Source organism: Gossypium hirsutum, chromosome A11 (genome assembly GCF_007990345.1).
Source record: "Gossypium hirsutum isolate 1008001.06 chromosome A11, Gossypium_hirsutum_v2.1, whole genome shotgun sequence".
NCBI lineage: Eukaryota > Viridiplantae > Streptophyta > Magnoliopsida > Malvales > Malvaceae > Gossypium > Gossypium hirsutum.
Window position 1 is genome coordinate 4,161,325 of NC_053434.1, and position 22,568 is coordinate 4,183,892.

Sequence of the window (22,568 nt, forward strand, 5' to 3'; positions counted from 1 at the left end):
AAAAAAATCTTTTCCTCTCTACCAGGATTTGTTCTTTGGAGGCTTAATTTTTATTTAATACCTATCTATTTACTTTACTAATATTCCATATTTTCTTTTTATGAAAAAGATGTCCATAGAAAACGATTATCATCATGGATATTATTCTATGTTTGATATTATTTTAATTAACACCCATAAATTTACTTTTGTAGTTTATTTTTAATGAAAAAGATGTTCATAGAAAAGATTATCTTTGGATATTCTTTTAACAAACAATGAAGGTGATGTATTAGGTCGTGCCAAGTGCAGGAAAAGTGGGTCTTTTTGGAAGGTTTGTGAAACCACCATCTGGTTATCGCCTTAGTGAAGACAAAGGAATGAAACATGATTGATGTAATAGTATCATATATTTCCCTGTCAAGTAAGGCAACAAGAAAGGAACAGTGAGTGTGTGCAACATTTATTGGTAGACACCATGTCATGCTGCATGCTTTAAAGCCCTGGTGGAATCACAAAAGCTAAGTCTAGAGGATGAAAAAGATCAACGAAGTCTTCATCTGTTAAAATAAAATGAATGTAATCATTGGCTCTTCACATTAATTTTTCTTATATACCTAGTTAGGCTAGCCGATTGAAGTTAAACAAATCATATATATATATAAATCACCGAAAGACGAGTTTTGACATTAATTGTCACTACCCCATTCAAGTGAAATTGACTGTTATGCTTGTGCTTGAAGTTTGTAAACCTGTTTTGATGCTTAAACTTGTACTAGAATATTGAAAATTTTTGCTTTTTAGCTCTAACTTTCAGCATAAAATGTTGACACATCAGAAGATATAATTTAATAGAAAATATGTTGCCGATGAGGAATGGCTCCCCCACTTGTGAAAATTGTAAGTCGTCGCGCATTGTTGTCTTCAAAAGAAAAGTGGGAAATGACAAAAGAAAGCAGTATATTAAGAACACTCCCCCACTTAAGATTAAAACGTATAAAAATGCATTGCACATAAGAGTTTGTTAAATCTGCGCACACAAACGCAGAGTTCTTCATATGGGTTCAGAAATGACAGAAAAATCTCCTACTACAAGTTGTGAAAGTTCACCAATTGTAGCCTCCCCAATGGGTACTCCTTTGAGGAAGGTGTTGAATAGAATTTCAGGTTTAGCTTCATCTTGTGGGAGGAAAACAGCTCCCGGAGGCCAAGTACGTAGGTTTTTTCATAGGGATGTGGAACAGGAAGAGTTCCAGTATGCAAGTGCTCGTTGTCTCTCATCATATTACAGTGTTTTTGTAGTTCGCCTTGCAATCATGGTTAGTTTATTTTCAGATTGTCCTTTCCTTTTTAGACTTACACTACAACCTCAAATCATATGTAGATGATTTCTCTTGTTTCTTTCCCTTTCAGGTCATGCTAGCTATTTTAATTGGGCTGTTGACAGTTCTAACTTGGCATTTTACAAAGATGTACACAACAAAATCACTAAACACCTTAGCTTTCGGTCTTCGTTATGAACTTCTTCAGCGTCCGATCTTACGAATGTGGGGCATCTTAAATTCTACCTCAGAAATAACAACTGCACAGGTCCAGTTGTCACAGTATGTTATCAGGCGGTACAGCAAGCCTACCACTCAGGCAGAACAAGTTGAGGTTGACCCTTGATGTACACTTATTTTCTTGTTTCCCAACTTTGTTTTTCCTTCTTTTTTGGTTGATTTGTTGCAGTCTCTTAGCAGCTTTATCAAATGATGAAAGACATAACATGGGCACTATTCGCCAGTCGTAAAGCTTTCAATGCCATAACCATAAATTACAAGAATGGATTTGTCCAGGCGTTCCATAGAGATCACAAGAATAACAACACATTCTATATCTACTCTGATCTTTCAAATTATTCAATCAGTGCCACCCAGTCTCATGGCAGCAAAATGTTGTCATCACGACAAGGGTGGAACGACCAGTTCATTCGTGGTAACGTTTCTGCAATATGGTATCGTGAACCACTTGATCCTGTCACTGGGGAAAAGACAGGGAAGGCACTGCCAATTCCACCGGATGAGCTTATCAATATAGCAGGCCCTTCTCAAGTGCCTGATGGGGTAGCTTCATGGCATGTGTCTGTCAGCAAGTATACAGATTCACCGTTGCTTTCTGCAGCACTGCCAGTTTGGGACTCTACCAACACGAGTATTGTAGCTGTTGTTGGTGTCACCACTGCACTTTATAGTGTAGGCCAGCTGATGAAAGAGCTGGTTGAAGTGCATAGTGGGTACATATATTTGACCTCACAAGAGGGTTACTTACTGGCTACATCCACTAATGCTCCTCTTTTAAAAAATACTACAAAGGGGCCTAAGCTTATGATGGCTGTTGATTCAGAGGATTATGTGATACGAATGGGAGCACAGTGGCTACGAGAAACCTATGGCAACAAGTATCCTCCTGGTAATGTGGTTCATGTGGAGAAGGCCAATCTTGGTGGCGAGAATTATTACATCGATTCGTTTTTTCTCAACCTAAAACGATTACCTATGGTAAGTTCAGAAAATATTTCGCCCTTTACCTAACATTAAAATAATGCATTTGGATCATAGGATACATGAAGATATCATATCACAGAGGTGACCTCTTTATGTTTCAATCAGAATACAAATATAATTAACCGGAGTATTGTTTATAACTGTTTAATAAGACACTTACAGGTCTGAGACGGTGCAGGTTGGAGTCATAATCATTCCAAGAAAGTACATAATGGGGAAGGTTGACGAAAGATCATTGAAGACATTGGTCATATTGATATCTGCATCTGTTTGTATCTTAGTTACTGGATGTGTCTGTATTTTGATACTTACAAATGGAGTATCAAAGGAAATGAAACTCAGAGCTGAGTTGATAAGCCATCTTGATGCAAGAAGAAGAGCTGAAGCTTCAAGCAACTATAAAAGCCAATTCCTTGCAAATATGAGGTAACCAATTTCAATCCTTACAAGCTACACTTTTCCCTCCTTGTTACACATCGTGCCTGCGCCTTATGGATCTATTGTGTTGCAGTCATGAATTAAGGACACCTATGGCTGCTGTTATTGGCCTGTTGGACATTCTTATCTGCGATGACCGGCTTTCAAATGAGCAGTACGCAATGGTTACCCAGATCCGTAAATGCTCAACAGCTCTTCTTCGACTTCTCAACAACATATTGGATCTGAGCAAGGTAAGACATAGGACAAACCAGTTATATAAGGAATTGGAAATATCAAGTAAATATATGCATAGCCAGCTCTTAAGATCAAAAGACCATGTTTTGAACATAAAAATAAGAGTATATTAAGTAATAAGTGGTTACTGTTATGTAACTCCACCTAGCACAGTGTTTTTCAACTTCCCTTTAGGCACGATTATATACATCAAGGTGTGATCTGATAAATTTCTGGGCAACATGTCTACGAATCTGTGTTGGACATATATCTGTATCTGGCACTTATTACAGGTCTAGTTAACATAGCTGGGAGCAGTTATTGGTTATCATACAGTATAGAACTTATCTTTCATGGTGCACCTTCAGACCCAGAAAATCACACCCAGGTCATTGTTCTCCAAATATTTGATAGGTTGAATCAGGAAAACTGGTGTTGGAAGAAGCTGAGTTTGACTTGGGACGGGAACTTGAAGGACTTGTTGATATGTTCTCTGTACAGTGCATAAACCACAATGTGGAGACTGTTCTGGATCTCTCTGGTATGACTCAAACTTGTGGGTGAGACATTATTTTTTTAATCAAAAGTTATGATAAACAATGAAAATCGACATATATCTGAAAAAAAAAACATTTTTCCTTTCTTTTTGTTAAATGATTTTAGATGATATTCCGAAGTTTGTTAGAGGAGACTCTGCCAGAGTTGTTCAAGTTTTTGCAAATCTAGTAAGCAATTCCATCAAGTTCACAACATGTAAGTTGAACACTTAGATGCTCATTTTTTTTTTGTAACTTACCTTTAGAGACAACTTGCATGATTAACTGTTTGGAAATGGCTTTCAGCGGGTCATATTATATTGCGTGGATGGTGCGAGAATCCCAGTGTATCTAGTGATTCTGCGAAGTTTTCTCGTGTTCAGAAGAAATCACTGTCTGCATTAAAGACGAAGTTGAAGCAACATGGAAACCATATGAAGGCAGCCAACAAGAGAGACAAGAAAATTATTCTTTGGTTTGAAGTTGATGACACTGGCAGTGGTATGATTCTTTTGTTTTTGATACCGTAGGAATTATATCTGTACAGTAAATATAAAATGTTTCATTTCGAGGAAAGCAAATGGGAATCTGTATCTTCCATGATCTGCAGGAATTGATCCAAGCAAATGGGAATCTGTGTTTGAGAGCTTTGAGCAAGCTGATCCTTCAACAACTCGGACGTAAGTACTTCAAGCAAGATCAAACGGACATTTATAAACGAATCAATGAAAAAAAATGGAAAGAAATCTAATGTGGAAGAAATCCATAGAGAGATTAAGAAATGTAATGTACAGATTTCATCCTAAGTTCTTTTCTTTTTCCAGGCATGGTGGCACTGGTCTTGGACTATGCATTGTGAGAACCTTGGTAAGTGAAGTGTCTTTGTACATGTAAAGTTGAACACAAAAAAGAATAAATTGTTAAGAAAATGAAAACTTTTTTTCCATCTTTTATGATCAACTGCACAGAATATGATGAATTCCATCTCTCCATTTTTTTAGTTCATCATAGCCTCGTACTGTCTATGACAGGTTAACAAGATGGGTGGAGAAATCAAGGTTGTAAAAAAGGATGGTCCAGGAACTCTAATCAGACTATTCTTGCTGCTCACTACTCCTGCAGATAGCACAGAACAACATGGTCAAATGGATTTTTCGAAGCATAATGTAGCGGTGAGTAAAGCTTTGCTCTTTGGAGCTGCAAACACTCTTCTAAGTCTGATTTCTAATTTGCATAAATGAAACACAATACATCTTGAGACTCAATATTACAGCTTTCACTTATATCCGTGACAGGTTTACGAGAGAGCACTTTAGTTAATATTCTATTCTATCTAAACCTTGTCCTAGAAAACCAAAATTTGTACATTCTGCTTGCCCGAGTATCAACCGAGACAAGATAGCTCAAAACAACAATTTAGAATCTAACACACATAAAACGTGAATGCAGGTGATCCTTGCCATACAAGGCAACATGGGAAGATTGATTATGTCCAAGTGGCTGTCTAGAAATGGAGTGCTCGCTTTGGAAGCATCTGAGTGGAATGAACTGACACAAATTCTTCATGAACTGTTTCATGTCAGAACTCGTAATTGCGGTTTTGACAATCATTATTCACTAGGTGAACCTCTGAGATCTAAGATACACGGCCTACAAGACATGAGGAACCTAGTTTACATTATAGTTGTTGATCTGGGCCTGCTTGACTTGAGCACTGATATATGGAAAGAACAGCTTAGTTTTCTTGACAGATTCTCTGGCCGAGTGAAATTTGCATGGATGCTGAATCATGATACTTCCAATGCAATAAAGATGGAGCTCCGCAGGAAAGGACATATATTGATGGTTAATAAACCATTGTACAAGGCAAAAATGCTTCATATTTTGGAAGCTGTCGTAAAGGAGAGATATGTTGAACTTCACAAGAGAAATCCAAAAGGAAAAGAAGGTGGTTCTCATGAATGTCTTGAAATCGATTCAACTCATTTCGAGAGTTGCAGCTCTGATGATTCTGATAGTTCTGAAAAGGGTGGAGCTAATTCTATAAGTTGTGTGCACACTGGAGATAAACCAGAAGGAGAAGGAACTATAAAATCCAACACATTGAATTGCCAGACAACTAAGAATTGCCTAGTTGAATTGACGCGTTTAGATTCAGAAGTGAACAATCTAAAGGCAGAAGAAGATGAATGTAATGGCATCACACCCAAGTTACATGACACTGAAGATGCCAAATGTGAAAATTCCAATTCTCCAGAGCAACATCACGTCGGCAGCAGCACTAAAGATGGAGACGATTCATATACAAGTAAGGCAGCAAACGGAGACAAATCTCTAGAGGGTCTACGGATACTGCTTGCAGAAGATACGCCTGTTCTCCAAAGGGTAGCAACCATCATGCTGGAAAAAATGGGAGCTACGGTAATTGCTGTTGGAGATGGACTGCAGGCAGTGGACGCGCTGAACTGCGAGCTTGTTGGAAAAGACTACAGAACGGAGTCCTCACTGCAAGAAAGAAGGAATAGATCGCAGACAGATATTAGTGATTCCCCTCCATATGATTTGATTTTAATGGACTGTCAAGTAAGAAACCACTTGGGAGATACATAACAACAGTGCTACATATCCACTAATTTAAAGCTTCATGCTGACCCACACACAGAGCATTTAATCATATATTTTCCCAACTTTGTTATGTTTGTAGTGTAGTTAACTTTTCTGTGTTTCACGTTAAACAGATGCCAAAGATGGATGGATATGAAGCAACAAAAGCAATTAGGAAATCAGAAGCAGGGATGGGTTGGCACATTCCGATTGTTGCTTTGACAGCCCATGCAATGCCATCAGATGAAGCAAAATGCTTGGAGGTTGGCATGGATGCTTATCTAACAAAGCCAATTGACTACAAGTTTATGGTATCCACCATTCTTTCACTCACTAAAAGATCAGCCTAAAGTTTCCCGCTCGACAAAATCGGTAACCAAATAAGAATGTGATAGGCGGCTTCCGATGTAAAGATGGATACAAGTTTCTTGTGGAGAGAGGAAAAAGCAATCGTTTAACATGTCTAGTATACCTAGGAGTATGACCAAGTTTCCTGTCTTAGAAAGTGGTTTTATCTAATGCTTGGGTAGTTTCTTTAGTTAATGTAATAAGATAATGCTTGAGTGTCTTAAGACAACCCTGTAAATACCCAAAGCCCAAGTATTAATCTATCTGTATTGTTATTGGATACATAATATATGATATATAGCTATAACTATATATATATTAGATTTTTTTTTGAAGAGAAAGCATATAGGGTGAGGACACAACTAATAAAGTTAAATGTAGATTTAGGTAGAATGTTGTACCAGTAGCACACTAATTAATTAATGATGTTGCAATAATTGCTTGCATTTGCTTAAATTAATTATATAGTGGTTTTATTTTTTAGTGCAAAGCATGATGCTATGGTGTGAGCCTTTCTTTAGAGTTAACATGTGAATGTTTATGGCTGTAATAAGATTGCCAGCAAGGTTTGATTCCTTTAGGAAAGATACTCATCAGATTTGATCCTTGTTGATATATAAGTAATACTTCACTTTCTTTTTAATATACTTTCCCAGTCATTATCGTAAATAAATAAACCAGTGGTGTCCATAAGTTAGGCTAGATCGGGTTCGAATATGATATTAACATATTTTATTCTTGTTCAAGTCTAACCGACTCAAAATATGAGCTTAAATTTTTGCTCAAGTTCGTCCATGTTTATAAAATAATAATTCAAGCCTATTTTAAGTCCATCAATATTATTTTTTCGGGCCTAATATTTTTACTCAAATCCTTTCAACTTTTAGATAAACCTTTGTGTTCGAAAGAATAACCTAATCCAATAATTGATCTAAAATTAACTACTAAAAAAATTAATTTGTCTATTGATATTGCTTCATTATTTACCCTTTTTCTCATTAAAAGAACAATAAGCAACCTTCGTGACATATAACAATAAAATGATTCCTCTTTTAAAATTTTACGGTAATTACTGATATAGACTTTTAATAAGCCTTTCAGATATCATTAAATCAAAATCAGCAACTAAAAGTTCAGTAAAAAACTGATGGAGGAACTATTTCGCTATTGTTTGTAAACTACAAGGTCAGTTAACTCATTTTTCAAGTAGAAGGATGAAAATTAAACTAAGGGTTGAGCTTGGCTTTTCAAGTGCAAACAAAAGTCAATGTGCAAAAATCCAGGATTAGTGTGAACTAAAGAAGACTGATGGGGTTGAGGCTCGTACTTGTGCAAAAAAGAATCAGCAACAAGGGCAAAGTTGTCCCTAAAGAAGACCCTTTTAGCACTTATCAATTGTCCTGATATGGTCACGGCTCACAATTCCCTATAAAAGGCAACACAATTGAATATTCCATTTTATATTTTATTTCTAATAAGATAAACACGCTTGCAAGTTCATAGCAAACGACGCCATTCTCCACCTCAAAGGAACACTCCACTGTATAATTTTCTGACAAGAAAATTCGGAAAAGGACAAAACCCCCCTGTTTCATTATAATTTAGATTCCATTGCTAAGATGAGTCTTAACTCGGTTATGATGCAGCTTTAATCTCCATCCAATTTGCCTTTCCCAGTTTCACCATTTCCAAATCAAGCTTTCCAATGTCGCTTTAAATGTGGGTTTACAACAACACCTTGGGTTCAGTCGTTGCATTGCAGGTTCGAGCGGTATGTTGCAGTAGCCAGTAATATTTTAAGGGTAAACTACAGGTCATCTAATTGTTGTTCTTTCAGTCAGTTATCAAATTTTCTAATTTAATTATTCAACTATTCTCTTTTTCTTTTAATTATAATTTTTAAAATTAATCTTTAAAATTTAAAAAAAAAAAACTCAACTTAATTCTCAAAATTTCCCTTCCTCTTTCGTTTCTAAAACACAAAAACAACTACAAATCTCAAAGACAGAAACACAAATAAAAATAATCATTGTAAGAGAAAAATAAAAAAAAATACTCTAGCAATATATCTGCCGATTCCATCTTGTTTTCTTAAACAAAAAATTTATTTTTTATATTGCCGACAGTTTATCCATTAGTTCATAGTGAAATACTAAGCTTTTGATATTTTTCCCCCTATTCAAAAGCTTCTAAAAACATATTACACATAAATGATTCGTTGACTTTTGCATTGAATCTTTGTATAGCCGCAACTTTGGGAATGAAAAATGGATGAGATTATGGTTCTCATCATGAGTCTGATGTTCTTTATATGCTTTATTGTGTGGGGATTTGTAATTGCATTTTCATATGGAAATATGAAAGGTGATAATGAGCAGAAGGAAGATGGTGTAAAAAAGGAACCTGAAGATGGCAGCGATGCACATTAAGTTTTGGAAGCCACCAAAGTTATTGTTAAATCCAACAACAATATTGCTGAAGCCATTGGTGATATTGATGATGATGAAACTGTAGATGTTGGCGTGCAGGTTTGTTGTATCTTTTGTTCATGATATTTAGCGTGAAGGTGGAGGCAACAATGCTAGTGGCAGTGGGAGAAGAGGAAGAAGGAGATAAATTTAAATTGAGACTTCGTAAATTTTTAAAGATTAATTTTTTTTTAAAATTTTAATAAATCGATATAATATGTGAAATTAAAGATTAAATTTATTATTATATTTATGTTTAAACTGCTACCTTATCTTACTGCTAAAAATTTAACAGTACTAAATAAAAAATAGACAAAAAAATAATCTAGATTAATTAAGTGATCAAATTAAAAAATTGATAATTGGGTGAAAAAAAAAGTAGTGATCAAATTGAAGCAAATTAATAATTGAGTAGAAAAAAAAAGACAATATTGAGTGACCTATGATGTAATTTATCCGTATTTTAATAACAGGAAAAAGTACATTCCAGGAGGGTAACTTCGTCATTAAATCGGAATATAAAAATTTTAATTTTCTGGCTCTCTGCCCCAAGTTGGTTTCACCATCACCACGGAGTAGAGTAACAGCCAACATTTTCATGTTCGAAGAAGCTTTGTTTGCTGTGAAAGATAGTTTCTTGAAGATGAAAGACCCTCCATTGGTGAAAGCTGCAGTGGTAAAAGCAACAGATCTTTAGACTAAGTAAAATTAACTCACAGCTCATTTTGTTTCCCTCTTTACTGTTTAGTTGCTTCAAATTTTAGAAAAAAAAAAGTTGATCTGTGGCAGAAGGGTGAAGCAAGAAAAAAATGGGATGTTGGTACTCAAGGATCGATAGGGAAGAGATTGTTTCGCGTTGCAAGGCGAGAAAGAGATACATGAAACAGTTGGTTAAAGCAAGACAAGCTCTTGGTGCTTCACATTCTATGTATCTGCGCTCTTTACGAGGCACAGGCTCAGCTCTCCTTCAGTTTTCCAACAATGAAACAACTACCCACTCCCACCACCGTACTACTCCGCCGCCCCAACAGCCGGCATTGCCGCCGCCGCCAATGAGTCCTACTTCAGACACTTGGACATCTGCTACCACGGCCTCCCCTGTTCTGCCGCCGCCTCCTCCTCCTCCTCAATCCAGTAACTGGGACTTTTGGGATCCATTTGTTCCAGCTACAGAGTCACGGTCAGCCACAGAGGAGGAATGGGAGGCTTCCACGTCAGTGCCTGAGGTGGCGGTCACCGCTACAACCCCCACGACCAGGGCTGCAAGCATGGCACCGCCCCCTTCTGTGGTGAGTGGGTTCTCGAAAGATACGGGAAGTGAGCTTGCTATGGTGGTGTCGAGGAATAGTAAAGAACTGGTGGAGATCGTGAAAGAGGTCGATGAGTATTTTCTTAAAGCTGCTGATGCTGGTAGCCAGCTCTCGTTGCTGTTAGAAGTTTCAAATTCCAATTTTCCTGCTCAAAGTAAATGAGTTATATCTCTCTCATTCTTTTCCTTTTCTTTTTCTCTCTTAACATTTCTGGGTGGGTTTTTTTTTTCTTTTTCTTGTTGCAGGTAAAGTGTATAACTATGGTTGGAATCTGACTCCAACAACTTGGGCATCGAATCGAAATTCAAAAATGGAAGAAACTGGGAAGTTGGGAGGCGATAGGACGGTAGAAAATGGAAATGTAGGTGGTACTATTCTTAACAGTAGCCATTCTTCTACTATAGAGAGATTGTATGCTTGGGAGAAGAAATTATACGAAGAGGTCAAGGTACTAGATCCTGTTCCATGGTTAGAAAATTTGCAGTGGCCTGATGAGTCAAAAAAAGTGATCTATAGTTTTAATCTGACTGCTCTTTTACTGGTGATTTGTTTAGACTGTGGAGGCTATAAGGATGGAACATGAGAAGCGGGTGGCCCAATTGAGGAAGCTGGAGTTGAAGAGAGCTGACTATGTCAAGACTGAAAAGACTAAGAAAGAGGTTGAAAAATTAGAATCCCAAATGATGGTTTCTTCACAGGCCATTGAGACCATATCAGCGGAAATCATCAAACTGAGAGAGTTAGAGCTTTATCCTCAACTCCTGGACCTTGTAAACGGGTTAGTCTAGCTTGTTTATCACTTTGCTTCCACGTACTTGTTTCCCGTTTGCCTTGAGCATCAATATGCTGCAGACACTAGCCCTCATGTCATCTTTCATAGACTGATATAGTTCATTTATTGTTTGAGATTGTACAGAAAAAGGCTATGTTTGGGAGTTGGGACCCTCTCTTTTTGTTGTTTCCCTCTCTTTTTGACTGATTTAGAATTGTATATGGAGTTTCTTTTGACTGATTTAGATGACAAGTGGAATCCATTTGTACTTTGCGTCCTATTGTATCAGGTTGAGAATGGTCACTAACTGAATAGTTTTAGTGGGGTCTCCATTTATAATTAACCATAATCTTTACTGATTCCTGTATTCCTCAGGAAGATAATCCTATGGTCCTAATTGTATGAAATTTGAAAAATTGGGCATTCATGCAGCTAACGGATTGACCATATCGGGCTAATGCATGCTTATGGTTCCAGGTACTGCTAAAGTAATCTTAATCATCCATACGGATTCATATGATTCCAAGTTGGTTCCTATATACCATTGGTTCCCATTGGAGATTTATAGGATGTGAGGTTGTCCGCAGCAAACAATATGCTTTTTACCTAATTTGATGTCCTTAATTCTTTCTTTTTAATCTGCAGTGGAGGGTTATTGTTTAAATAGTTTGTTCCTCACATTAACTCTGAATTGAGGGTTATTTCCTTGTGCAGGTTGATGTGGATGTGGAGAAGCATGTACGAAATTCACCAAGTTCACACACACATAGTTCAGCAGCTCAAGTACCTTAACTTTATGCCTTCTAACGAGCCAACTTCTGAGATTCACAAGCAATCAACTCTCCAGCTCGAGCTTGAAGTCCAGCAGTGGCATTCTTCTTTCTGCAACTTAGTCAAGGCTCAACGAGACTACATTCAGTCCTTAGCAGGTTGGCTCCGGCTTAGCCTTTTCCAGTTCAGCAAAGACCCACTTTTAAGAAACAATGAGGAATCGAAAATTTACTCTTTTTGTGAAGAATGGCATCTTGCAATTGACAGAATTCCAGATAAGGTAGCGTCTGAAGGAATCAAGAGCTTCTTGACAGTAATCCATGCCATCGTGGTCCAGCAAGCAGAAGAGTATAAGCAAAAAAAGAAGGCAGATTCTGCTTTGAAAGATTTTGAGAAGAAGGCAGCTGAACTTAGATCACTGGAAAGTAAGTATGGCCCGTTTTCCTCCATGCCTGAAATGAACAAGTACCCTGTTGTAGAAAAACGAACAAAGGTGGAAATGTTGAGAGCAAAGGCTGAAGAGGAGAAGAATAAACATGAGAAGTCAGCGAGTGTAACAAGAGCAATGACTTTAAACAACCTCCAAATGGGGTTTCCTCATGTCTTCCAGGCAATGGTGGGATATTCAAGTGTATGTATGCAAGCTTTTGAATCTGTCTACAATCAAGCCAAGGGTATTGATCAGGAACATGATGTGAAGAGAATACTTCCTTGAGATCGAAATGATGCTACCACTGATACGTGTTCGGTATTTGGATCAAAGTCCAGACAAGGAAGAAAATTCCAGTCAAGTAGGAGTGTAGAATTGTATAACTTGTTTTATTTCGTCATTGGAAAGTGTTGAATGCTTTGCAAGTTTCTCTTTAAAACCTTTTTCTGTTTGCCTTTTGAATCATGAAATTATGTTTTGGTAATGAATTGCTCTGAGAGCAACCAAGTGAAGCACTTGTATTGCTTGAGATTAGAAGAACTTTTCCCTAGCATAGTTGAATAACTCCATAGCTGCAACGCAGAGTCACTCTTCCAAAGGCTTGCTTCTCATCCAATTCTTTTATACAACTGACTGTATCTGACAGGCACTAAATTGCTTTACAGCAGCAGTGAAAATTGGAGAAGTTGCCTTAACATAGCCATGAGTTGTGGTGTGGTAGTTACTTACTTCATTTTTTAACCATGTTAGAAATTCGATTTTCATCCATAAGAATGAAGTACCTGTGACAGGGGGATTAGCCACTGCTATCGATGGTGGACATTTTAATTCCAAATTATTTTTTCGACTTTTCTATTATCTCACTTTCATTTCTATTTCATTCATTTTTTTTCAATCAACTAAACACACCCTTTAAATTGAAATATTGCACACATAAATATATAATCAAATATAAAAATAATTTAATATATTTATTTATTTAAATATATATAATTAAACCAAAATAAAAATTATATATATTTGAAACACAATCAAAATATATTTTATATATAATTACTCCAAATTAAAGTTTATATATTAAATTATAAATTGAATCAAATATAAAATTTTAAAATTTAATCCTTTTAAAAATTAACTAAAAATTTAATCCCCTGCATCATACATAACATTAGTAATTAATCTAGGTAAATTAGTAAGTAAATCATCATGAGTATGACAAAATCAGTCGGTGTAAATCCCATTTTTAGACTTCTAGCAATATCAAGGGCTTGATTAGAGTAGGACATAGACATGCGTAGCACAGGATCACTTCGATCGAAAACGAGACTTGAAAGGCGTTAGGTTCACGAAACAAGTCAAAACAACCTCGATAACAATTAAGAAACGTCTCTTAGTAAGAGAAAAGAAAGAGCAAATTAAGATTCAGAAAAGATCAAACAATAGGGACCGTAAAAATGATCGCAGACGGAGTCGAAGATGAAGAGAAATGGCTCGCCGCCGGCATTGCTGGCCTCCAACAGAACGCTTTCTACATGCATCGCGCTTTGGTAACTCCCTTCTCAATTATTTTGTTACACCTTACTTGGTTGAAGGGAAGTGAGATTATCAGGGGAAACCCTTACTTGCTTTAATATTGTTACTTAATTTGACCGTAGAAGCCCTAATTTTTGCAATATTGTGAAAATTTGGCGCCATATTGATTATTTGTGATTTTGTTAGGATTCGAACAATCTCAGAGATGCTTTGAAGTACTCTGCTCAGATGTTATCAGAACTTCGAACCTCAAGGCTTTCCCCTCACAAATACTACGAATTATGTTAGCTCTTCTCTCCTGATCTGATCTCGATCTTGCATTAGATTCATGAAGTGATTGGTAAATTCCGTTTTGGACTGCGATTTTGATTGTTTTTGGTTGATGGTACAGATATGCGAGCATTTGATGAATTGAGGAAGCTGGAGATGTTCTTTAAGGAAGAGACAAGGCGTGGTTGCTCTATTGTCGATCTGTATGAGTTAGTACAACATGCTGGCAATATATTGCCAAGATTGTAAGCACAACTAACATTCAAACTGTTTAATGCGTGCTTCATCACTTCAGCAAGTGTACCAATAGGCTTCAGGCTGTTTTTTTCTTGTGTAATTTATTTCAGCAAGCTTATGCAGTGGATTTAAAGCGGCTTTTCTGTGGGTTATCGTATGGTAAATAGTTCTATGTTATTTAGGGAAATTTTAATTAACCTAGGTCCTATACATATGTACAATTAGCGAGAGCATCATCTTTGGTTCATCTGTAGGGTGTGTGAAATGGTTTCTTTTGGCACGTATATTGCATAACGGGAAAGCATGTTCAAGTAGCATAATTATTTTAGTAACTTGCTTGAGCAATTTCGTTTGAATTACCAAAAAATGAATATATCTCGGTTTCACTTACGTGTACAATTTGTGTTTAACATGGTAAGCCTTGTGATCTATGTCAGGTATCTCCTCTGTACTGTAGGCTCTGTTTATATTAAATCCAAAGAAGCTCCTGCTAAGGATGTTCTTAAAGATCTTGTTGAAATGTGCCGTGGAATTCAGCATCCCGTACGTGGGCTCTTTCTTAGGAGTTACCTGGCTCAAGTTAGCAGGGATAAATTGCCTGACATAGGTTCTGAGTATGAAGGGTAAGAAATTAAAGTTTTCTTTCGTTTCAGGAAACGGAGGCCATTTTTGTTTCTGTTTTCTAAGAAAATGGAAAACGTTGAAGAAAACATGTTTGGTTGAAAATTTTAAAAATGATATTTGGAATATGAAAATATGTGGAAATTAAAAAACAATAAAAAGTTGTTTTCATTGTTTTCCAAAAATAAGGGATTTTAACAATTTTCGAAGAACCTGGGTCAGTTCATTTGAAGTTAAATGAAAATAAGGGATTTGATATTTAAATAGGGATTTTAACTTATCATTTTCCATACTTTTTTATTGAAAAAAATTCCACCATTTTTTTTTTATTATGGATTATCAGATGTGCTTAAAAAACTAAATCATTTTTTCAATGCGCTATCAAACAAGGCCTAATTTATGTTTTCTGCAATATCTTTTATGCTTGAATCTCCGTCTATATCAAAAAACCAAAATTTGAGTTTATCCTCCATCATTTATGCACTATTCTTGGCATGCTCCTCTCTCACTGGAAATATGGTTACCAAATTGATTCACTAAATTATTGATCATGTCAATCCTGCTATGATTTTGGTTATGATCTGATCAAATTGGTTGGTTAATAGATAACTCATATAATCCTCTTTTTCAACCTTTAAGCTGGTCCTCTGTTGAGATTTCCTGACCAGTGGTTGACTTTCTTGATCCCTTCAGGGATGCAGACACTGTCGTGGATGCTGTGGAATTTGTGCTTCAAAACTTTACGGAGATGAACAAGTTGTGGGTGCGGATGCAGCACCAGGTTAGTTGACTTGAATATCCATGGTCTGTTCCTGCTCTCATGTTTGGCATGCATGTATCACAAAAATGCTTGCATGATAGGGAGGTAAAACTATATCATGAGGGCATGATTTCTGGTCATGCAGGTGTTATAGTGCTTGTCAATCATTCATACTCTTAGCTGATCCTGAATTGAGGCTTGCTGTCGGGCTTTCTGGTCTGCAGGGACCCACCCGAGAAAAGGAGAAAAGAGAGAAAGAGAGGAGCGAGCTAAGAGATCTTGTAATATCTGTGACCCACAACTGGTAAATTTCACTGCAATAATGTTGAGTACCAGTTTGAAGGATGCTTACGAAGGGTTTTGCCTCTCCCTTGCTTGCTTTGATTTTTAATTAGGTTGGGAAGAATCTTCATGTGCTCAGTCAAATAGAGGGTATTGACCTTGATATGTACAAAGAGACTGTTCTTCCCCGTGTACTTGAACAGGTTGGTGTCGTGCACATGCACGAATGCGCTTAAACTTAACTCCTATGTTCTGTCTTGGAGCTTATAATAGGTAATTTTGGCTTGCTAACCATCAAGCGTTGGTTGTGTAAAATATCTTGTCAGGTTGTCAATTGTAAAGATGAGATAGCTCAATACTATCTAATGGATTGCATAATTCAAGTCTTTCCTGATGAGTACCACTTGCAAACTCTTGATGTTTTACTGGGTGCTTTCCCACAACTTCAGGTGTGTCATGAATGTGTGTTTCTGTTATTGTCTATGGTTCCTAGAACTTTTCTGCTTCTGTTATTGTCTATGGTTCCTAGAGCTTTTCTGTAATTTGCATCATCTACATATTTCTTCTTGTTCCTGGTGTGTGGATCAACATGGATGGGTATCTCCACTTAATATTTATGACATAAATGCAGCATCTTAAGCACGCCCTACAATTTCTGAGCACTTTCTTCCTTCTGTTTTTTCAGCCAACTGTTGACATCAAAACCGTGCTATCTCGATTAATGGAAAGGCTATCAAATTATGCTGCTTCAAGTGCAGATGTGTTGCCTGAGTTCTTGCAAGTGGAAGCTTTTTCAAAGTTGAATAATGCCATTGGAAAGGTAAAATTTGTTTCCAGAGATAATCCTTCGTAGCTTAACCTAGATTAATGTTGTAAATAGTTAGTCTTATTCTATCTTATGATGCAGGTGATTGAAGTACAGCCTGATATGCCTATCCTTGGTGTGATAACTCTATATTCGTCTCTTCTTACATTTACTCTCCATGTCCATCCTGACAGGCTTGATTATGCCGATCAAGTTTTGGTAAGCTACTGTCTTAAGCTGTATAATGCATATTCGCATAAGGCTTATGATTTTATTGCTCATAAACCAAGAGATGTTCATACGCTAAATCAATTTTTTTGCTCTCTTCCCAAATATTAAATTATTGTCTGTCTGTCACTTGAAATTCGTATGGTGGTGCTTACAAGCTTGATTTATAAAGAGAAAGCTATTTAATCATTTGTTCCTACTTCCATCTATTTTCACAGAAGTTAGAAATCGACAAAGAGGTAACTTGACCTTGTTATTGTTCAGGGAGCATGTGTTAAAAAACTCTCTGGCAAAGAAAAGCTCGAAGACAAGAAAGCAACAAAACAGATTGTTGCACTCTTAAGTGCTCCACTTGACAAATACAATGACATTGTTACAGCCTTGAAGCTTTCAAATTATCCTCGTGTTATGGAATACCTTGACAGTGAAACAAATAAAGTCATGGCAACTGTGATAATTCAAAGCATTATGAAGAACAAAACTCGTATCTCTACTGCTGACAGGGTATGTCTGTAATTATGTTGTTTACTGCTTTGAGCTTGTTTTTTGTTGAAGGGGTTTCTTGATCTTGTAACTTTTTGTGACAGGTTGAGGCGTTGTTTGAACTGATAAAAGGTCTTATTAAGGACCTGGATGATGCTTTTCATGATGAGGTCACTATGATTTATTCATCTTCATTTTTATAGAGTTAAATGTTTATTTTTAGCATGTTCACCAATATGCAGCATGACAACTATTCAATCTTGCATTCAGGTTGATGAAGATGATTTCAAGGAGGAGCAGAATTCTGTAGCACGTCTTATTCAGTTGTTGCATAGTGATGACCCTGAAGAGATGTTTAAGGTACTTGATTGGGTGAAAGCATTTTTGTTCTCATAGCACGATTGATGCAGTCAAGGTTAGGTAGTCAAATAGTTCTTAGTGCATTTACTGGGGTTTTCTCATGAACACTTTGCTAATATGACCTCAACAATTACATAGAGTTTATCCTGTATCAGGGCTGAAGGCAGAAAATTTTTGTAGGGGGTCCGAAATTAAATTGTATATTTTTATGATAGTAAAAATGCAATTTCACCATTTTAATAGTCTATATTTTTATAATTTTTAAAGGATTAAATCAATTTTTATCATTTTTGGGGGGCCAAAGTGCAATTTCTATCATTTTTATAAATTTTAAAGGGGCCTAAATGAAAAATTTTCTATTTTAAGGGGGGGTGGGCCGGGGCCCCTGCCACACCCCCCCCCGGGTGGCTATGCCACTGTCCTGAATGTTCATAAATGGTACATATTTTCTGCTTTTGAAGTATTTGTGTGTTCAATTTGATTATTTGTAGATAATATGCACGGTGAGGAAGCATATCTTGGGTGGAGGACCAAAACGCCTACCCTTCACTGTCCCTCCCCTTGTTTTCTCTTCACTTAAGGTTTGTCTCTACTTTGTGTGTTTGACTATAGAATGCTATGACATTAAAAGTGAAGACTAAACAAATATTCCTGTTGATATCTAAGCAGATAATGGCATGTGTTTGAGTATATGGTGCAGCATTTTTGACTTCTCATTGCTGCACTTAAGTAACATTTTAAGAAATTGTCTCATGAAATGGATTTGGTCCAAAGAATAAAAATCCGGATTTAAAAATATTAAATATCTTTAACTTTTATACAATTGCAAAAATACCTTACACTTTCTATCTTTAAATAGAAAATTATTCCCCATTTCCCCTTGCTACTTTCTTGTTTCTGTACCCTGGGGTGCAGTTTAACTTAATGGTTTTAATTCTTTGCACCTTTGATTCTTCTTTCTTGTAATGATATTAACCTTAAATTTTTTGCTTGTTAGTTGGTTCGGCAACTACAAGGCCAAGAGGAAAATCCTTTTGGAGAGGAGGAATCAACTACGCCCAAGAAAATATTCCAGGTTTTGAATCAGGTCAGTCATCTTCTTCAGAACTGCAGTTAGGCTACTACCTGCTTGGGTTTTGAAGTATGAATAGATTATAATATCTGATCATGGTGTATTTAGATTTCAAATTGTGATTTGTGTTTGGCAAAAAGCTTTGTTTGAACGCATATTGAAGGTCCTCATGTCTATTCAATTCTATCTGAATTCCCTGCACAATTTTTTTTGCATATTTGATGATGATGTAGTTTCTGGTTTCAGACTGTTGAAACTCTCTCTAACATTCCGGCCCCTGAGCTGGCACTACAGTTGTTTCTGCAGTGTGCTGAGGTACATGGTGTTTTTGGACCTTATATATAAAAATCATAAGTTAGATAATTTATTTTTTTTCCTAATATTTATGATAGATTTTTATTGATCAGGCTGCGAATGACTGTGATTTAGAACCTGTGGCATATGAATTTTTCACACAAGCTTACATTTTATACGAGGAAGAGATTTCAGTAAGTTTGCACAATCTGATGAGTATTACAATGCCTCTTTATAGAGTCTCTACAACTTACATGGCTATTACTAATAAAACGTGGGAATTAGTAATTGATTTTTGCTAATATATGCTTTTATAGGACTCAAGGGCACAGGTTACTGCTATACATTTAATAATTGGAACTCTGCAGAGGATGCATGTCTTTGGTGTTGAAAATAGGGATACTTTAACACACAAGGCTACAGGGGTAATCTTTCTATTATTTCACGTGTTTAGAAAGCAGCTTAGCATCTTTCAACTGTACTTGACTTGAACCCTTGTATTTGAGCAGTATTCTGCGAAACTTTTGAAGAAGCCTGATCAGTGCAGAGCTGTTTATGCATGCTCGCATCTCTTCTGGGTTGATGATCAAGACAATGTAAAAGATGGAGAGAGGTAAGGTTGACCTTTATGTTCATAGTCTCATGCCTACATGTTATGGGCATGTGCATCCCATCTGGTGTTTGCATTGAATCTGGATGAGACTGAGAAGCCTTGGGTCATATTGATCTAATCTTTTTTCTTTGCTTTTGACTAGGGTCTTGCTTTGCCTTAAGCGGGCACTGAGAATTGCAAATGCTGCTCAACAAATGTCGAATGCAGCACGAGGTAGCGCTGGATCAGTCACTCTCTTTGTTGAGATACTGAACAAGTAAATTCCTGCAAACCCTGATTGCGATGAAATTGTATTTGGTTTGTTCAATATTATCCTAATTATTTGTAATGGGAATTCCATCCTCACTGTTGTTGGTAGGTACCTTTATTTCTTTGAGAAGGGGAACCCCCAGATCACTGTTGCTGCAATCCAGAGTCTGATTGAATTAATAACAACCGAGATGCATAGTGACTCTAGCACACTAGATCCAGCAGCGGATGCTTTCTTTGCCAGCACTCTCAGATATATGGAGTTTCAGAAACAGAAAGGTGGAGCTATAGGTGAAAAATATGAACCTATCAAGGTGTGATGGCGAGAGCCCCTGTGAGTGTTTTTTTTTTTCCTTAAAAAAAAGGTTGTAGACTTTTGATTTGTTTTGTCCACAAAAGAATTTAACCGGATTAATAGTATATGCTCCCATTGGCCTCTTTGGCTAACGTAGCAAATTCTTGCATCATATCATGGATTGATGCAAAGTAAGAAATGTGTAAGTTTATTCATGCGACTGCTGTTTAACAGTTTAGATGTTAAAAAGTTGGTTTTAAACAGACTACCACTTACTGTTTTCAGGGATGAATTTTAACTCAAATATTCAGTTTTGAAACATTTCAAGGTAACCTTCGTTAATGACTGCTAGTTGCCTACGGTGCTGCTGCTTGGAAGCCTAATTTTCTGTCAATTATTGCAATATATGATTTCTACCTTTTTAATCATTTTAATATAATATATGTGCAATAACAATTCTATCAGTATAATATTCTCACAATATATGTGACAATGCCTTCCACGAAAAGGGTGAGTAATAGGTAGGGTTGAGCAAAAGTAAGTTCTTTTACTATATATCATACTGAATAAATTTTTAAGGAAGTTAGGGTATAGAAATAATAATTTACTGTTGTAGGGACGATGTAGAGTTTATCACATATGGATCCGTGTTCGTTCCTCTTTTAGTTTATCAAATATGGTCTTCCCTTTCTTTTACCCTTTACAGATAATTAGAGGTGTTCATGGCACAATTGGGTTGGAAGTGAGTTTATGTAAGTTTATGTATGATAATAGTATACTCTTATGCTTGACTCTGTTCAAAAATTTAGGTGAACGTATTTAGCCATGTCCATTTATAACTTATATAAGCATATTTTAAACCTGCAATTTTTAAATATATATTATTTTTAATTTAATACTTAATATTTCTAATAAATTTTCTTTTATTAAAATTTAAATTTAGACTATTTTTTATGTTTAAATATTATATAAAAATAAAATATATACAAAAGTTTAAGGCCGGTTGGGTTAGTTTTGAGAAAGTATAAAAATAAAATATATAAAAAAAAGCCTCACTCAGAAAAGCCACAGTGAGCAGCCATAAGATATTTAATTCTTCAAAAGCCGTGTGCCGTCTTTAATAGTAGCATGCGACTAAAAACCAGAGTTGATAGTATGAAACGCGGCATTATGTTATGGCAATCAAACAGTGGCTGTTTTGCAATTGTACAGAGACACCGTTGTTCAATCTTCCCCGTGTACTTGCATTGGTGAGGTGCACATGGACAAATGCATTTATCCCATGTTCCGTGTGGGATCTTATAATATGTGACGTTTGCTTGCTAATCCATGTAAAGAAGTAAAAGAGAATAGAACCTTGTGCGAATCTATTTGGACCAACTTTACTAGAATAACAAATAAAAGGGTAAAATATAAAAATAGTTATATATCTTTGTTTTAAGTTTATATTTTAGTCACTAATGTTTCAATTGTAATAATTTAGTCACAGATAGTTATCAATTGATAATAAGTTGGTTATTAGTTTATTAGTTGTCGTTAAGTGGTAGACGAAAATCACAGCTAGCAGTACAACGGCCCTTAAATGGCCATTGGAGGCAATGTCATTGCCACATATTTAAGCATTTTTTTTCCAAATCTTAAATGATTTACGAGTTTGGTTGTATTAATTAAAATCTCAGTGAAATTGTATTATCACACGTTTAGTTTACTATGTACTTTTCTAAATATGTAATAATTATTTTTGAATTCACCTTATTAAATAAAAGATAATATTCATGTATTTAATTTTTATAATAAAATTTATTCTTAACAAATATTTAGATTAAATATTTAATAATAAAATCTAATTTATAGTTTTTAAAATTATTTTTAATTTATAATTCTAATTGAAAGCAAAATTGTTTCAATCTTGCATATATTTTCTAAATATAATAATGCATATATAAATTTATTGATATAAAAAATTGTTTTGAAATAATTTTTTTAAAAAAACTAAAAAACACGTTTTATTTTGGTTAAAGACTAACTCATAGGAATATTAAAAAAAA

At 35.9% G+C, this 22,568-nt stretch overlaps 3 protein-coding genes across 5 annotated transcripts; all 3 read left to right on the forward strand.

Moving 5' to 3' along the window:
- Positions 1–970: 970 nt before the first annotated feature.
- On the forward strand, positions 971–6,979 carry LOC107924041 (histidine kinase 1). The gene is made up of 13 exons (XM_016854306.2): positions 971–1,298; positions 1,393–1,635; positions 1,722–2,519; positions 2,704–2,951; positions 3,037–3,196; positions 3,594–3,720; positions 3,843–3,932; positions 4,022–4,216; positions 4,326–4,395; positions 4,540–4,582; positions 4,747–4,887; positions 5,165–6,298; positions 6,454–6,979. Exons 1-13 carry the CDS (start codon positions 1,038–1,040, stop codon positions 6,667–6,669), a joined length of 3,726 nt encoding a protein of 1,241 aa, XP_016709795.2. The 5' UTR covers positions 971–1,037; the 3' UTR covers positions 6,670–6,979.
- Positions 6,980–9,632: 2,653 nt separating this feature from the next.
- LOC107922898 (protein ALTERED PHOSPHATE STARVATION RESPONSE 1) lies at positions 9,633–12,947 on the forward strand. Of its 2 annotated transcripts, XM_041080659.1 has the most exons (5): positions 9,686–9,837; positions 9,925–10,599; positions 10,691–10,893; positions 11,000–11,223; positions 11,932–12,947. In XM_041080659.1, exons 2-5 carry the CDS (start codon positions 9,945–9,947, stop codon positions 12,701–12,703), a joined length of 1,854 nt encoding a protein of 617 aa, XP_040936593.1. In that variant the 5' UTR covers positions 9,686–9,837; positions 9,925–9,944; the 3' UTR covers positions 12,704–12,947. The 2 variants fall into 2 exon arrangements, with proteins under 2 accessions (XP_016708593.2, XP_040936593.1); XM_016853104.2 differs by having other exon boundaries at positions 9,633–10,599.
- A 746-nt stretch (positions 12,948–13,693) lies between these two features.
- LOC107924399 (vacuolar protein sorting-associated protein 35A) lies at positions 13,694–20,788 on the forward strand. 2 transcript variants are annotated; one of them, XM_016854834.2, is made up of 21 exons: positions 13,694–13,965; positions 14,138–14,234; positions 14,343–14,466; positions 14,896–15,081; positions 15,773–15,860; positions 16,064–16,120; positions 16,235–16,324; positions 16,448–16,570; positions 16,807–16,941; positions 17,029–17,145; positions 17,419–17,658; positions 17,742–17,807; positions 17,908–17,997; positions 18,489–18,578; positions 18,995–19,084; positions 19,316–19,384; positions 19,462–19,557; positions 19,681–19,788; positions 19,873–19,976; positions 20,119–20,232; positions 20,335–20,788. In XM_016854834.2, exons 1-21 carry the CDS (start codon positions 13,873–13,875, stop codon positions 20,543–20,545), a joined length of 2,388 nt encoding a protein of 795 aa, XP_016710323.2. In that variant the 5' UTR covers positions 13,694–13,872; the 3' UTR covers positions 20,546–20,788. The 2 variants fall into 2 exon arrangements, with proteins under 2 accessions (XP_016710323.2, XP_016710324.2); XM_016854835.2 differs by having other exon boundaries at positions 19,477–19,557.
- The last annotated feature ends 1,780 nt before the right edge of the window (positions 20,789–22,568 follow it).